Source organism: Nerophis ophidion, linkage group LG06, assembly GCF_033978795.1.
Source record: "Nerophis ophidion isolate RoL-2023_Sa linkage group LG06, RoL_Noph_v1.0, whole genome shotgun sequence".
In the NCBI taxonomy this organism is placed as follows: Eukaryota; Metazoa; Chordata; class Actinopteri; order Syngnathiformes; family Syngnathidae; genus Nerophis; species Nerophis ophidion.
In genome coordinates this window covers 38,245,460-38,263,811 of record NC_084616.1, presented here as the reverse complement: position 1 = coordinate 38,263,811, position 18,352 = coordinate 38,245,460, and the positions used below count along the sequence as shown (strand labels likewise).

The following is an 18,352-nucleotide window of genomic DNA, read 5'->3' as shown; positions in this document are numbered from 1 at the left end:
TATTTAATTATGTTACTTTTGTTGTTTTGCACAAAAAAATATATTTTCAACAAATGGTTTCCTATGTATTTGTATTACTCCAAAACTTGCGCATGTTATATCATTCTGCTAGGAGTCAAAGAGTATAAAAATATGTGTGTGTAAATTAACAAGGGATCGTGTAATCCACATAGAATGGATGGTTGGGGGAGAGAGAGAGAGAGAAAGAGAGAGAGAGAAAGAGAGAGAAAGAGAGAGAGAGAGAGAGAGAGAGAGAGAGAGAGAGAGAGAGAGAGAGAGAGAGAGAGGTGGGATGGGGGGGACACTTCCTGCAACAGAGTGACGTCATAGTGTGAGCTACAGGACAAACGTCAGTTACTTTTAAGTATCTGTCCACACTTTGGAGCGTTGAACCGAGCGATAGGTCGCAAATCATGCGCGCGTAGAGCGAACATAACCAATACTGTTTAAAATCAGCAACAGAAGAGAAAGAAAAACACAGGAAGCCGTTAGGAGACAAGTGTGACGTACTACGTGTCAACACTTTGCGGTGAGATAAACGACTCCGCGGACATGTCGAGCGACTCCCCGGTGGAGCGGCCCACCCTGGATGATGTGACCGAGGAGGACGACATGGTCGGCGGCGAGAATAGGGTCACCTGTCTGCTGCAGTCTAGTAGTTGCCAGGTGAGTAGGTTTGTTTTCCTCTTTTTGTCTGAATCTGAACACTTTAGGAGTTTAGGAGCTTATTCACATCACATCATATGTAAAGTCAGTGGCGCTACAACCCACTTTTTAAAGTGTGTGGCTGCATGCAAACCAGACCCGGCAGCAGAAAAACAATTAAGGAGGGGCATTTAATTTTTAATTTTTTTTCAGTGGGGTCCCTGCCAAACATGTATTCCCACCGCAGGAGCGCGCATCATCACATCAACATATATATATATATATATATATATATATATATATATATATATATATATATATATATATATATATATATATATAAATAAATATGTATATATATATAAATATATATATATATATGTGTGTATATATATATATATATATATATATATATATATATATATATATATATATATATATATATACATATATATATATATACATATACACACACACGTATATATACATACTTCATGGTGTGAGAGGGGTTAGTGCGTCTGCCTCACAATATGAAGGTCCTGAGTAGTCCTGGGTTCAATCCGGGGCTCGGGATCTTTCTGTGTGGAGTTTGCATGTCCTCCCTGTGAACGCGTGGGTTCCCTCTGGGTACTCCGGCTTCCTCCCACTTCCAAAGACATGCACCTGGGGACAGGTTGATTGGCAACACTAAACTGGCCCTAGTGTGTGAATGTGAGTGTGAATGTTGTCTGTCTATCTGTGTTGACCCTGCGATGAAATGGCGACTTGTCCAGGGTGTAGCCCGCCTTCCGCCCGATTGTAGTTGAGATAGGCGCCAGCGACCCTAAAGGGAATAAACAGTAGCTTAGCTACCTCTCTTTGTTTATAATGTATATATTATATATACATATATATATATATATATATATATATATATATATATATATATATATATATATATATATATACATACACAGTGGGGCAAAAAAGTGTTTTGTCAGCCACCGATTGTGCAAGTTCTCCCACTTAAAATTATGACAGAGGTCTGTAATTTTGATCATAGGTACACTTCAACTATGAGAGACAGAATGTGAAAAAAAATCTAGGAATTCACAATAAGTATTTGGTCAATGACAAAAATTCAACTGAATACTTTGTAATATAACCTTTGTTGGCAATAATAGAGGTCAAACGATTACTATATGTCTTTACCAGGTTTGCACACACAGTAGCTGGTATTTTGGCCCATTCCTCTATGCAGATCTTATAGAGAGCAGTGATGTTTTGGGGCTGTTGCCGAGCAACACGGACTTTCAACTCCCTCCAAAGATATTATATGGGGTTGAGGTCTGGAGACTGGCAAGGCCACTCCAGGACTTTCAAATGCTTCTTCCGGAGCCACTCCTTCGTTGCCCGGGCGGTGTGTTTGGGATCATTGTCATGCTGGAAGACCCAGCCAAGTTTCATCTTCAAAGCTCTCACTGATGGAAGGAGGTTTTGGCTCAAAATCTTACGATACATGGCTCCATTTATTCTTTCCTTAACACGGATCAGTCGTCCTGTCCCCATAGTACAAAATAAGCCCCAAAGCATGATGTTTCCACCCCCATGCTTCACAGTAGGTAGGGTGTTCTTGGGATGCAACTCAGTATTCTTCTTCCTCCAAACACGATGAGTTGAGTTTATACCAAAAAGTTCTATTTTGGTTTCATCTGACCACATGACATTCTCCCAATCCTCTGCTGTATCATCCAATCATCCATGTGCTCTCTGGCAAACTTCAGACGGGCCTGGACATGCACTGGTTTAAGCAGGGGGACACGTCTGGCACTGCATGATTTGATTCCCTGTCGGCGTAGTGTGTTACTGAGGGTAACCTTTGTTATTTTGGTCACAGCTCTCTGCAGGTCATTCACCAGGTCCCCCCGTGTGGTTCTGGGATTTTTGCTCACCGTTTTCATGATCATTTTGACCCCACGGGATGAGATCTTGCGTGGAGCCCCAGATTGAGGGAGTTTATCAGTGGTCTTGTATGTCTTCCATTTTCTGATAGTTGATCCCACAGTTGATTTTTTCACACCAAGCTGCTTGCCTATTGTAGATTCACTCTTCCCAGTCTGGTGCAGGTCTACAATTCTTTTTCCCGGTGTCCTTCGACAGCTCTTTGGTCTTGGCCATAGTGGAGTTTGGAGTCTGCCTGTTTGAGGCTGTGGACAGGTGTCTTTTATACAGATAACGAGTTCAAACAGGTTCCGTTAATACAGGTAATGAGTGGAGGAGAGAAGAGCTTCTTAGAGAAAAAGTTACAGGTCTTTGAGAGCCAGATATTTTCCTTGTTTGAAGTGACCAAATACTTATTTTCCACCATAATTTACAAATAAATTATTTAAAATTCCTACAATGTGAATTCCTGGATTTTTTTTTCACATTCTGTCTCTCACAGTTGAAGTGTACCTATGATGAAAATTACAGACTTCTGTCATCATTTTAAGTGGGAGAACTTGCAAAATCGGTGGCTGACTAAATACTTTTTTGCCCCACTATGTGTATATATATATATATATATATATATATATCTATATATATATATATATATATATATATATACATCCATCCATCCATTTTGTACCGCTTATTCCCTTTCGGGGTCGCGGGGGGCGCTGGCGCCTATCTCAGCTACAATCGGGCGGAAGGCGGGCTACACCCTGGACAAGTCGCCACCTCATCGCATGGCCAACACAGATAGACAGACAACATTCACGCTCACATTCACACACTAGGGCCAATTTAGTGTTGCCAATCAACCTATCCCCAGGTGCATGTCTTTGGAAGTGGGAGGAAGCCGGAGTACCCGGACGGAACCCACGCATTCACGGGGAGAACATGCAAACTCCACACAGAAAGATCCCGAGCCTGGAATTGAACCCAGGACTGCAGGACCTTCGTATTGTGAGGCAGACGCACTAACCCCTCCGCCACAATGAAGCCCATATATATACATATATATGTATATATATATGTATGTGTATATATATATATGTATATATGTTTACATATATATATATATTTATACATATATAAATGTATCTATATACATATATAAACATATATACATATATATACATACATATATATATGTATATATATATATATATATATATATATATATACTGTATGTATGTATATATATACATATACATGTCAATGCGATGATGTCACGTTATGGATGGGAAAATGCATTTTTAGACAAAAGGATTTGCCTGAGCGGCTAGGAGACACAGAGAGTAACAAGCGGTAGAAAATGGATTTTAAAGGACAGATTTTTAAAAATAAAAATCTAACGCTGCACTACATGGCGGAACAGGGAGACGATCAGAAGCGCTGAAACAAGCTCGTGAGTTAACATAGCATCTTTTAGCTAGCTTAGGGGAAATGTTTTTGCATGCATATAATAGAATTTTAGAATTTTACTCTACATTTTGAGTGATTTTAATGTTTTACTAAAAAAAACTAAATATTTCTTGCTACATTGCATGGCAAATGTAAGTGTCAAAAAGACAGCCAAAAGAGGTTGGTAGATGAAAATAAATCTAATGTTAAAATATAATGTAGAAATGGACTCAACTGCAGGTAATGTAGTCTTGATTCTCAAAATATTCCGTGCTGAAAGAAATGTTCCTCTTTTTTTCATAAATGTTCCTCTTTTTTTCATCAAAGAGTGCTTACCTGCCTGCATTTAATTCTGTTGCACAAAGTGAAAGCTCTTGTACCTACCCTGTTTGAAACTTAATACATGAAGAAAACAAACGTACAAACATGGCAATTTATCAATGGCAGCAAAATTATCGAGTTAATTTGAATTTATTGTTCAATTAATTGACTTATTATCCGCCCAAGCCTAACCATAATACATGGGAACAACACTTTTTTTTTTAAATTTGACAATTTCTCATAATCATTATGTAAAACAAGAATTCAGATGTGTGTTTTTTTAAATGCTTTCTAACTCGTACATAAACACAAGCAAAAGTGTGCTTACAATGGAGCCTAGGGGATGTCCTCTATTCTGCCCACAAAGTCCTCCAAATAGTCATCCAAAAACTGCCACCAAAACGCCATTTAAATTTTGTGACTTGAATATTAACCAGCTATTAGTGATATTGTTATAAAAAGCGCTAACGCAGAAAGATTATAAGCAGCGCCGCCATGATCACAGAGAGCAAACCAGCTTGTGCGGCTATGTTGACATTATTGGCTGGTGAGCTGCTTTCTTGCCTCGGGAATGTTTATATTAGATCATAAATATTGCCTCTCACCTGTTGATGTAAAATGGGTCTTAAATTCTGTTCTTTATGGTTTTAAAAAAGCTGTAAAAAGTCTTACATTTTACTCGTTGAAACCTGCAGAGACCCTTGTCATTGTGAGTAATAGTTACACTACTACACAAAGATCATACCTAATTATACTCGACCATTTATCAACATATATAAAATCATTTTATATATGATGTTTAATATGTCTTAACAGTAGAATGGTAGTACATAGACTAGTGAGGCCGTTAAAGTAATGAAAGGTGGAGAGACTGAAAAAGCTCAACATGTTATTACTTTTTAAACAAACAATTTTATTTTCACATGAGAATAACTAATAGTTATCTGTCAGAGAAGAGAAAGGAGTGTCAGTAGGCGCTTCAGGGTGTAAGGAAAGATTTCAAATTTATATTATTGATTATGATAAGAAATGAGAAAAGCTGATAACTGATGTTATGTAGATAGAATATGAAGTATTTAATCATTTCTACAGTACTGTAGGGTTTCGGTTATGTTTTTAAGTCAAATGCTGATACAGTACATATTTAATGTTTTCTGTTGTAAAAATGTTGTTTTTTTGTCTGTGAGTGTGAGTGTGTGTTTGTGTTTGTGTTTGTGTGTGTGTGTGCGCGCGCGCATGCGTGCATGTGTGCGTGTGTGTCCCCGATATTGAATTTGCTCCCATGCCCTTGTCAACATCAGATCAATAAAAGTCCTTTAAAAACACATTAATGCCATACAAATGGTATGGTATGGTATCAATTTATTTCCAACATGCATACATTTACATGTGACATAGACACAGACAAACTTTATTGATCCACAAGGGAAATTGTTCCACACAGTAGCGCAGTTACAAACGATGGAAAGGAAAAAGAACGCAAGGTTACAAAAAGAGGGCGAAAACAAAAGGTATAAAGTATACAAAAAATGTACCATAGTGCCAATATAAAATATAACATATATGTAATATTTACATATTATATATACAGTAAATAATATAAACGTATATATAAAACAAATCCCAATTACCATGTACAATATTACAGTAGGGCAGAACGGTGAAACAGGTGTTAGTGCATGTGCCTCACAATACGAAAGTTCAATTCCGGGCTCGGGATCTTTCTGTGTGGAGTTTGCATGTTCTCCCCGTGACTGCGTGGGTTCCCTCTGGATACTCTGGCTTCTTCCCACCTCCAAAGACATGCACCTGGGGATAGGTTGATTGGCAACACTAAATTGGCCCTAGTGTGTGAATGTGAGTGTGAATGTTGTCTGTCTATCTGTGTTGGCCCTGCAATGAGGTGGCAACTTGTCTAGGGTGTACACTGCCTTCCGCCTTATTGTAGCTGAGATAGGTTCCAGCACCCCCCGCGACCCCAAAAGGGACAAGCGGTAGAAAATGGATGGATGGATGGATGGAATATTACAGTATATTAGATCAGATTAGATAGTACTTTATTTATTCCGTCAGGAGAGTTCCTTCAGGAAAATTACAATTTTCAGCACAATCCCATTCAAGATCAGACAAACATTAAAGGGAGACAGAACAGGATCGCTGACGGGTCTGCCGGTTTCCAGCGCCCCTTACAAAAAAAAGATGAGATACAGCTATACAAGGGGGGGGGGGAGAAAAAAATAGAGGATTAAAATAAAATAAAAAAAAATTGGTGTTAGCCTGGGCCCTGGAGAGGGGGTGCAGACTGAGGCCAAGGGAAAAAAACAACAACTCATAGCCATAGTACACATCCCTCTTACATGTGTGTAAGAGGGAAACATCAAACATCAAAGAACACAGAGGACATTAAAGACATTAAAGCAGCGGTGTTCCACGCCATCGTCCGCTGGGATGCAGGGAGCATGGCCAGAGACAGGAGCAGACCCATCAAAGCAACCAAGACAGCCGACTCCACTCTCGGCCAGTGTCCAGTCCGCATGGATGAGCGATGATATGTCCAAGGAGACTGAGGTGTCTGACACCTGCTCACCCAGCCAAGACACCGCGAAGCCTCTTCGTCCCAGCGCTCAGTGCTAGCTCCGCAGCCCTGTCCCCTCATCCGCATCTCCTCCAGCCCGTAGCTGGTCTCCATGGCCAAAAGGCTCCCGGGAGGCAGATCCAGAAATCCACAAAAAAAGCACCACAGAGGTCACGAAAGTGACACCCCTTGTCACACAGTCCCAAAGGGTCCCGGACCAAAAGGCAAAAAAATATAATAACACATGAAAACAAGAGGGAAACACAAAAGGATGATACAAGAGCACAGAGTTCCTGCCTACAGCAGACACTACAGCAGCGCCATCTTGGCAAAGAATATGTATGTATATATATATGTAACAACTGCAGCAAAAAAAAAAGGGCAGCATAAAATAGAGAGTACCATTTTTCCTTGAATTGCCGCCGGGGCACTAATTAATTTAAAACCTCTTCTCACTCCTGCGCTTACCAAAGGCATGCGGTAAAAGTAAGCATGCGCTAATTATTTTAAAACCTCTTTTCACTCTGGCACTTACCAAAAGCATGCAGTAAAATTTTGAGTGTGATGTAAGGATACCATCATGAAAAGCACATTTAATAAAAAAGACATTATTATGGTCTTACCTTTACTTATAAATGAAATCCATGACAGCATCGATAACTTGTTTATAGAAGTCTTCCTTATCTTTCTTCAGTTTTAAAAGTCTCTATGTCTCGATGGACAACTTCCTTTATTACCTCCTGTTTCGATTGAAAGTCCAGTTTAGAAAACTGCTATCAGACCGCTGCTATCAGTTAGCTCGGCTCCTCGAGTGCAGGCGACGACAGAATTATCCTCTGACAACTCCCCCTCCCGTTCTGCTCCGTGGGTGATTTCTTTATCCCACCGCTGCATGAAGTGTTATTGTATAAATAATACACTGGGTATTTAGGACTGGAACATGCTTTATTTCAGCCCGGTTGTTTACATAACCAGCAAAGGTCCGTCGTGCTCCCGCCGCGTCATAGCCGTCCCAGCACAATCACGTCACTCATTTCACTTCTTCTGCAGCCGAATAGTCGCAAGAAGGATCACTAGCGCCCTCTACCACCAGGAGGCCGGAATCATTTAATGATTCATATTTGACAGACGCAGCTACGGTCTCAAGCCGGCGTCTTGCAGGTTCCCAGGACCACCAAAGAAGGACATGGCTTGAGCAGTTTGACTTTGTTTATTTTTCAATAAAACCTAAGTCCAGATCGCTCTTTCGCTCCTCCTCTCTGCTCGCTCGGCGTCTCCTCGCCGCCATCTTGGGCCAGGCTACAGGGTGCCCTGCCTGTCTGTCGGACCGTCGGCTCCACAGGTATATTAAAAAAACATAGCTGCTTACTGTTCTTTTTAGCATACTGGTATTCAATAGCTTGGACCTTTAATCCTACTGAATAGCTCTTAATCTTCTTCCCTTTATGCGATTTCAAATTATTGAAATCAGCCTCCTCCATTTTGAAAATGATGACAGGGGAAGTGTCACTCGTGACGTCACGAGTTTGACCCGGCGGTAATACTAAGCATGCGCTAATTATTTTGCGAAGCGAGTTTGACCCGGCAGTAATTGAAGGCAGGCGCATACTATAGGCCTGGTGGCAATTATAGGAAATACGGTATATCCGGCAGAAAATTTACGTTATGAACAAAGAGAGGTAGCTAACATAAAAGTGGTCAGGTAATAGACAGATATCATCTGTTGCTGTATGGCGAGTTATTTTATAGCTTGTTGGATTGCGGAATGAAGGACTTCTTGAATCGAACACTGTGGGAATGAAGCTGAAGGAGCGTTTTGGAGTATGAGCTCTGCTGTCCCTCAATTGTCAAGTGGAGTGGGTTGGTAGGATTGGCCATGATAGCGAGCAGTTTGTCCGGCTCCCTCCTGTCCCTCACTGACACAAACGCCTTTCCGGATCAGTTTGTCAATCCGGTTTAAGTCCCTTTTGCTGGTGCTGCTCCCCCAACAAAACACTGCAAAGTACAGGGCACCGGCCACAACAGACTGAATAACTCCAACAATCTCCAACAGCTTGCTGCACACATTGAAGGACCTGAGCTTCCTTAGGAAAACGAGTCTGCTCATGCCCTTCTTGTATGCAGCTTTGCTGTTGTCCTTCCAGTCCAGTCTGCTGTTCAAGTGGACTCCCAGGTACTTGTACTGCCCCACTACTGCCATCTCCGGGCCCTGGATGTTGATGGGCTCAACAGGGGTCATTGTCTTCCTGAAGTCACACATCATATACCTTGCAGATTCTAATTTCTCTTTACAAAATGTCCAAAAAGGCCTAGATAGAAGCAAGGCTTATTTAATCGTAACCCTTTCCACTTCTTATAAATTCCGAACACATGTGCACTTCCTGTTGTCATCTTTTTCATTCTATAGAGAAATTCCAAATAGCACAGTTCTCTTAATAAGGGTTCATATCAATTCCAATTCTCATAATGAGATGAGTTATCTAAAATGTTCAAAAAAGTTCAAGATAATAATAAACCTTTTTTTTCTTTGTAATCAGTAACCGCTTTTAGTTTGAACAACCTCTTGAACTGAGTCATTTTAGTGCATCCTTTGATTGCTTTGCTTAATTCATACCATAATTTAAGTTCACATACTGATATGCTAAAAGTCTTAACTGTTGTATGTGCATATAGATATTTAAAATTACATTTTTCTCTAAGATCATATTTCTTATCTTTTGTTGAAAATAATTGTTGTACATCATTGGGTAGCAGGTTATAATTTACTTTGCACATAACGCACACAATCCAGATGGTGTACCAGAATTCTAAATAGTCCTTTCGCTCTACAATATAACAGTTTATTTTTTTTTTTTTTTTTAGAAATACTGTTGTAAATGTTTGTATGTTCAACTGTACTTGTAAATATTAAGTGAAATAACACTTGAAATAACTGACTCCATCCATCCATTTCCTACCGCTTTTCCCCTGCGAGGTCACGGGAACTGAATATTTTCCCCAATTTTTGAATAGTTGCAATTAACTCAGACAATGAATCCCAACAGCGGCATTTTCAACACTTGTGTTTATTAATTTACATGGGTTAAAAAAAAAATGCTTTCAGATGATCAGCCAAACATGCATATGTTATTATATACATTTTGCTTGTTGTTGTGTTGTTCTTTAAATTGTTTTGATAGTTTATTTCCTCCTTTATTTTCCTCCACAAAACAGCAAAGCAAACATGAACACAAGGTCACTTGACGCAATAATTTTAACACATATAGAAGTTCAAAAGGACTATTATAGTCACATTAAAAACACATACATTATAAGACTGTAGTAAAGCTATTTAGGTGTAAAAATTGAAACAAAAAAGATGTAAGATTTTACTTCCAAACATTGAAAAAAGCTCTGGGTAAAGACTAGAGGTGGGAAAAATAATCTATTGTTCCATTTGCACAAAGTAAAATTTGTTCCGTTTTGATGAACAGCTCTGAACTTGATTAATAACAATGTCAGTTATTCTGCAAAATTGTGCAGGTAGGGATGATGTTCGAAACCGGTTCTCCCGATTGTTTGATAAGAAAAGAACCGGTTCTATGGATTCGAATCCCTTTTTGAGAACCGGTTCCCGTTATCGAAGCTACTATACCGTTTTTTCGCGACCATAGGGCGCACCGTATTAAAAGGCGCCGTATCAGTTACGGGTGCTATTTCTGTATTTAACGTATAAATAAGGCGCAGCATATTTTTGGGTGCAGGCATGGTTAAACATACACTAGCTTAAAACATATGCTATCTTAAAACTACGCTATCTTAAAACATACGCTTGCATGCATGGACGCTGTTTTAAAAAGGCAGCAGGGTCAAAGCTGAGTTTTGATGTACTTTATTATTTATCAATGTACTCACATTATTTTTTGATCAATCCTCATCTACGAATCCATCAAAGTCTTCATCTTCTGTGTCCAAAATGAACAGCTGGGCAAGTTCTTCATCAAACACGCCAGATTCCTTCTCCTCATTTTGAAAGTCAGTCTTGTTTGTCCATTAGCATAACAATCTAGCACAACAGTAAAAGCCGACTTCTCTTGCCCTGTTGTGCGTATTGATTCGCTACCGTGCTGGTCCCCTTCTTCTTCACATACTGCTTCACCGGGATGTCGAAAGTGAGCGTCCATGTTGGTGATGTGTTTGTTGGCAATTGCAGGACTATATGCTCACTGGAGGCATGCCTTTAGAGTTCTCTATCACCTGAAACCTTCACCCTATAACGGTCGCATGCTGTTCTCAGTCACGTCCGCTTTTCCAACATATAAAACAGCGTGCCGGCCCAGTCACATAACATCTATGGCTTTTGGATTTGGAGATTCAATAAGGAATCGGTTCGACAAGAGGATTCGATAATGGGCTCTAACTCGATCATTTCTTAACGAACATCATCCCTATGTACTTAATCAAATAGTCATTGCACACTGTAAAAATGTGCCTTTTTTTTAATGCAAAGCACTTTCACACCAAAAGTGCAAAATGAATTACGTATGGATTTAAAACGGCTTTGTTGTTTCAGACAGAGCAGGTGGAGAAGGAAGACAGAATGTATGCCGCTCAAATGGAAGCTGACTTTGTGCAGTTGACCTTTAGGAAGCAGGTGTCTTACAGGTAAGGAAGCGCTTCAAAGCAAAATATGAAGTGGAATGTGTTTAACGCTAACCTGTTCAATATGAACATGACAAGTATTTCTTCCTGTGGACTGTACGCATGTATGTTGGTTTACCACACAAAATAGTGTGTATGTTATAAGCAGCCACCAATCTTACAGAGAGCAAGGAAAGTAGGTCAGCCAGGTTTAAAAAGCGTGTAACTTGAGTGGTCTTACATCAGAGATAGCTCACATCAACCCTCAAGAATGTGTTCTTTCGTTTTCATAGGGACACTTGAAAGGGAAACACGTTAGATAGATACACATATAGATACGCATATATATATATATATATATATATATATATATATATATATATATATATATATATATATATTTGCTTCACGGTGGCAGAGGGGTTAGTGCGTCTGCCTCACAATACGAAGTTCCTGCAGTCCTGGGTTCAAATCCAGGCTCGGGATCTTTCTGTGTGGAGTTTGCATGTTCTTCCCGTGAATGCGTGGGTTCCCTCCGGGTACTCCGGCTTCCTCCCACCTCCAAAGACATGCACCTGGGGATAGGTTGATTGGCAACACTAAATTGGCCCTAGTGTGTGAATGTGAGTGTGAATGTTGTCTGTCTATCTGTGTTGGCCCTGCGATGAGGTGGCGACTTGTCCAGGGTGTACCCTGCCTTCCGCCCGATTGTAGCTGAGATAGGCGCCAGCGCCCCCCGCGACCCCGAAAGGGAATAAGCGGTAGAAAATGGATGGATGGATGTAGAAATATATATATATACATATATATATATATTTCTACATATACATACACATATACATATATGTATATGTAGAAATATATATATATTTCTACATATACATATATGTATATGTGTATGTATATGTAGAAATATATATATATGTATATATATATTTCTACATATACATATACATATACATATATATATATATATATATAGTGTGTGGTAGACTATGACCTCCGCAAGGTGTTCACACACCAATTGCACCCCCCCTTCATCTTTTGTGGTGCAGAGATTTTAAGCATGAATGTTAATCTTAACCTATATTGGAATAATCTGTAATATATTGGATGAATTTGTGGAAAAAGAGGTGGTGTTGACTGTTGGGGGAGGGAGAGTAGGGTTGATGTAGAATTGGATGAGTCATGGCTGGCCAGCTGCTAAGACTGACAGACTCGGTTATGTAAGTGTCAGTGTTGCCTGACGTGCATCCGTATCTGTTTTAAACAGGATAGTTTTAATTTCATTTCATTCTTTCAAAAAACAAACGAAAATGCTGTACTCTCCTTATACACATTTAAAAAAATAGCATCTCTAATACAATATTGGCATTTAAAAAAAAAACAATAGTAACATTAAAATAAAAAAAGAAACACGGTGTGTCCAAAATGGAACAGGATGAAGCAAAAGCTTATAATTTCCTGACCCATCACTCAGATATGATCATCTGATTATTTATCTGCAATACAATGCACATATCATATATAATTACATCCATGAATAAAAACATAATTTTCTCATATTTAGATTATATATATACACAATACACTCTTAAAATATTGTATTTTCTGTCCTTCTCCTTGTTGACCTCTCAAATAATTGTTTTTGTATTTCTTGAATTATGTTATTGCTTAGTTTGATTTTGTACTTCAATTGATTCTACAAACTGACACATACTTTACTTTCAAGATTTGTATTAACATAATGATTTAAATTCTCTTCACACCTCAAATTAGTTTAATTTTCTATCCTCAAACATATTTTGGATATTTGGTGGCAGCAGATTATTTCAACCTTTATATGTATCCCAAAATTGTATTATTTGTGACTTGATAAAGAGGTAATTTGTGTGTCACCGATACAACATTGTGTAAACTTTTGCAAGGTGCTCATGCACACGTTTACTCCAATTTTCACAGATGTACTGTATTTTTCAGATTATAAAGCACACTTAAAACCCTTTTATTTTCTCAAAACTCGACTGTGGCCTTATATCCCGGTCCGTCTAATGTACAGAATGATTTTGGTTGTGCTTCCAACCTCAAAGCTACTTTACTTAGTACATGGTGAAATGCTATTTGTGACCAGTAGATGGCAGTCACACAAGAGAAATGTGTAGACTGCTATATGATGGCAGTAAATAACACCAAAATTGTATATGTTCCATTAAAAATATAGAACATTACACACAGCGCTCAAAAATACATCAAAATGCACCGCTTGATGGATTGTAGTGCTTCACCATACGAGTATCATTATGGTGTGTGTATAAGTTAAGACATATCTGGCATTTTGTTTCGCAATAATATGCAAAAGCAACTTTTCTTACCTTCTAGCAGTTATTTGCTGATCTGTATTTGGAATCTGCATAAGTCCTGAAAATTTGCGTCAGCAACTTGATGGTTCCATGTTCGATTCCTGTTTCTGTCATCCTAGTCACAGCCGTTGTGTCCTTGAGCAAGACAATTTACCCACATGCTCCTAGTGCCAGCCACACTGGTTTAAATGTAGCTTAAAGATGTAGATAATGGGTTTAACTATATAAAAGCGCTTTGAGTCACTAGAGAAAGAGCACAATATAAATATATTTCACTTCACTACACAGTAAAGTACAATAAAGAGGATACAAGGCTGTACAGTTGAGAATGTGTTTTGCTTTACCTTAAGTTTCCAATACTTTACTAATATTTTGCCACACATACATTTTGTGCGAGGTTTTGAGCAGAGCTTGTAGTGACAAGCACAAGTTCACTTTCTTATTCTCTTACAACTCTGTGGTTTTGATTCCCAACTCCACGATTCCCTATCAACATAAATTACTTTTGTCGAACCATTGTTTTTGTCAGAGTTATTTTGTGTCGAACCCCAAGATGCAGAGAAGGAGGGAGGCATTTTGCAGGAAAACAGTTTAATTTAAAATACTAGAACAAACAAAGGGTACAAACAAAAAGTACGCACGTGGGCGGATATAACAAACTAAGGGCTATGAACAAACAAATCGGAAGCAGGGAACAAAAAACAGTAAGCTACAAACATCTACCAAATATAGCTTACCGCTACGCTGCAATCACACGACCAGTAGGAATGACAAGTAGAAAATGACACTGACACGACAATAATCCAGCCCTGACTGGAGGAGAAAACAGGTCTTAAATAGTGGCTGGCTGATTGATCCCATGTGTGGCCAGGTGCCAATCAGCCACAGCTGAGGGTTACACAGCACTCAGGGAGACAAACAGGAAACAGAACCAAAATAAGAGTGCTGACAGGAGCTAAAGACAAATGCAGAGGAAAAACTAAGACATAGACCAAAACTGTCAGGGACAAGCCTGACAGTTTTACTTATTTTATTACTTTAAAGAGCAGAAACAATATTTGTGTCATCAGCAAAAAAACACAAACTTCAATTTGATACCTTACTGATGTAAATTATGTACTGTACATGATAAACAGTAGCGGATACTGATACTCGTTGGACATCACAGATAATAAGTACGTTTTAGACTTCTCTTTACATATTTGTACAAACTGCTGTCAATTTTTTCGCTGACACTCTAGCTTTCCATTTTCCTTATCACAATATCTCGATTAATTCTTCAAAAGGTTTTTTTTTTAAATAAACAAATATACCCACCCCGTATTTCTTTTCTATTCATATATTTTACAAAGCTTGTTATCTTCTCTACTAGCTTAACTACTGAGCCGTTTAACTTTTCAAACGTTTTTCAAGTATTTCAAAGAACTGTGAGATTATGGATATAAGCCTGCAGTTGTTAAAATGCTGTATGACACCAGATTTATGTATTGGGATGACTTTGGCTTTTTTCAGTTTGTGTGGAAATGTATCGGTTTTGAACGATCAATTACACATATATGTAATGGAGTTTTATCAATTACAAAACCCAAAACCAGTAAAGTTGGCAGGTTGTGTAAATCGTAAATAAAAACAGAATACAAGGATTTGCAAATCCTTTTCGACTTATACTCATTTGAATACACCGCAAAGACAAGATACTTGATGTTCGAAATGGTAACCTTTGTTATTTTTTGCAAATATTAGCTCATTTGGAATTTGATGCCTGCAACATGTTTCAAAAAACTGGCAAAAAAAAAAAATTTCAATTGTGGAACATCCCACGCTAATTGGGAACAGGTTTGCCATGAGTGGGTATAAAATCAACTTCCATGAAATGCTCAATCATTCACAACCAAGGATAGGGCAAGGGTCACCACTTTGTGAAAAAATGCGTGAGCAAATTGTAGAACAGTTTAAGAACAACATTTCTCAACGAGCCATTGCAAGGAATTTAAGGATTTCACCATCTCCAGTCGGTAATATCATCAAAAGTTTCAGAGATTGGCAACACTAAATTGGCCCTAGTGTGTGAATGTGAGTGTAAATGTTGTCTGTCTATCTGTGTTAGTCATGTGATAAGGTGGCGAATTGTCCAGGCCTTCCGCCCAATTGTAGCTGAGATAGGCTCCAGTGTCCCCCGCGACCCCGAAGGGAATAAGCGGTAGAAAATGGATGGATGGGTTCAGATACGTTGGATAAATCAGCCCACTACTAAATGGCCAAGTGGTTAGAGTGTCCGCCCTGAGACCGGTAGGTTGTGAGTTCAAACTCCGGCCGAGTCATACCTAAGACTATAAAAAAAATGGGACCCATTGCCTCCCTGCTTGGCACTCAGCATCAAGAGTTGGAATTGGGGGTTAAATGATTCCCAGGCGCGGCACCGCTGCTGCCCACTGCTCCCCTCACTTCCCAGGGGGTGATCAAGGGGATGGGTCAAATGCAGAGGACAAATTTCAACACACCTAGTGTGTGTGAGACAATCATTGCTACTTTAACTTTAACTTAAAACCATCATTGAATGCCCATGACATTCGATCCCTCAGGCAGTACTGCATCAAAAATCGACATCAGTGTGTAAAGGATATCACCCCATAGGCTCAGGAACACTTCAGAAAACCACTGTCAGTAACTACAGTTTGTCGCTACATCTGTAAGTGCAAGTTAAAACTCTACTATGCAAAGCGAGAGCCACTTATCAACAACACCCAGAAACGTTGACTGCTTCGCTGGGCCAGAGCTCATCTAAGATGGACTGATGCAAAATGAAAAAGTGTTCTGTGGTCCGAAAAGTCCACATTTCAAATTGTTTTTGGAGATTGTGTACGTCGTGTCCTCCGGACCAAAGAGGAAAATAACCATCCAGACTTTTATAGGCGCAAAGTTCAAAAGCCAGCATCTGTGATGGTATGGGGGTGTATTAGTGCCCAAGGCATGGGTAACTTACACATCTGTGAAGGCACCATTTATGTTTAAAGGTACATACAGGTTTTGGAGCAACATATGTTGCCGTCCAAGCAACGTTATAATGGTCGCTCCTGCTTATTTCAGCTAGACAATGCCAAGTCACATTCTGCACGTGTTACAACAGCGTGGCTACGTAGTAAAAGAGTGCGAGTACGAGACTGGCCTGCCTGTAGTCCAGACCCGTCTCCCATTGAAAATGTGTGGCACATTATGAAGCGTAAAATACGACAACGGAGACCCCGGACTGTTGAACAACTTAAGCTGTGCATCAAGCAAGAATGGGAAAGAATTCCACCTAAAAAGTTGAAGTTAAAGTACCAATGATTGTCACACACTCTAGGTGTGGTGAAATTTGTCCACTGTATTTGACCCATCCCCTTGTTCACCCCGTGGGAGGTGATGGGAGCAGTGAGCAACAGCGGTGGCTATGCCCGGGAACCGTTTTTGCTGATTTAACTCCCAATTCCAACCCTTGACGCTGAGTGCCAAGCAGGGAGGTAATGGGTCCCATTTTTACAGTCTTTGGTATGACTCGGCCGGGGTTTGAACTCACAACCTACCGATATCAGGGCGGACACTCTAACCACTACGCCACTGAATCTGTCTCCTTTGTTCCCAAACGTTTACTGAGTGTTGTTAAAAGGAAAAACCATGTAACACAGTGGTAAAAATGCCCCTGTGCCTACTTTTTGCAATGTATTGCTGCCATTAAATTCAAAGTTAATGATTATTTGCAAAAAAAAAAAAGTTTCTCAGTTCATACATTAAATATCTTGTCTTTGCAGTGTATTCAATTGAATATAGGTTGAAAAGGATTTGCAAATCATTGTATTCTGTTTTTATTAACGATTTACACAACGTGCCAACTTCACTGGTTTTGGGTTTTGTACGTCTTTACTACAATCATATCAATATCATTCCAATCTGTCGACATTTTACTCTTAATTGTACTATATTTTGTTCATGATATGAACATTGCAGTGTCTTTTCTTATTTCAAGTCGTTGCCTTCTGTCATTCTTCTTTTTCTGCCTCTTTATAGACTTTGGTATTTTGTTTTACCCAGTATTTCAGTTCTGCGTGCCAATCAGTTTATCATCATAACCTCTGTTGTGTTATTAGTAATAATAAACATTGACAAGGCTCCCCCATTAAGTTCTGACTTCCTGGACATAATGTGCTTGATTTTCAATTAGAGCATGGCTTTGAAGGATGCACAAAGGAAATTAAACATATGAGATGAACACGACAGGAACTAGCTAACCAATTAGTTTGTTCAGTACATGCACAGTGTGCATTGCGCTCTCTAACAATAAAAAAACGTACTAAATGTATACACAATGTCATTTCCCTGATTGCAGTTTTACTCTGATCACTTGAATTGTCAAACATCATTTCAGGTCAGAAATTATACATTATTTTCGAAAGGATTTTGAACACTGAATAACTTCCAGGAGGTT

The 18,352-nt window shown here is 39.2% G+C and overlaps 1 protein-coding gene across 1 annotated transcript in view; it reads left to right on the top strand.

Moving 5' to 3' along the window:
• Positions 1-319: 319 nt before the first annotated feature.
• The window catches only part of LOC133554659 (diacylglycerol kinase zeta-like), a 244,663-nt gene continuing 226,630 nt past the window's right edge, over positions 320-18,352 (top strand). The window contains exons 1-2 of the mRNA XM_061903651.1: positions 320-666; positions 11,463-11,554. Coding sequence (XP_061759635.1) covers positions 553-666; positions 11,463-11,554 — 206 coding nt within the window. The 5' untranslated portion in view covers positions 320-552. The remainder of the gene's footprint in view (positions 667-11,462; positions 11,555-18,352) is intronic.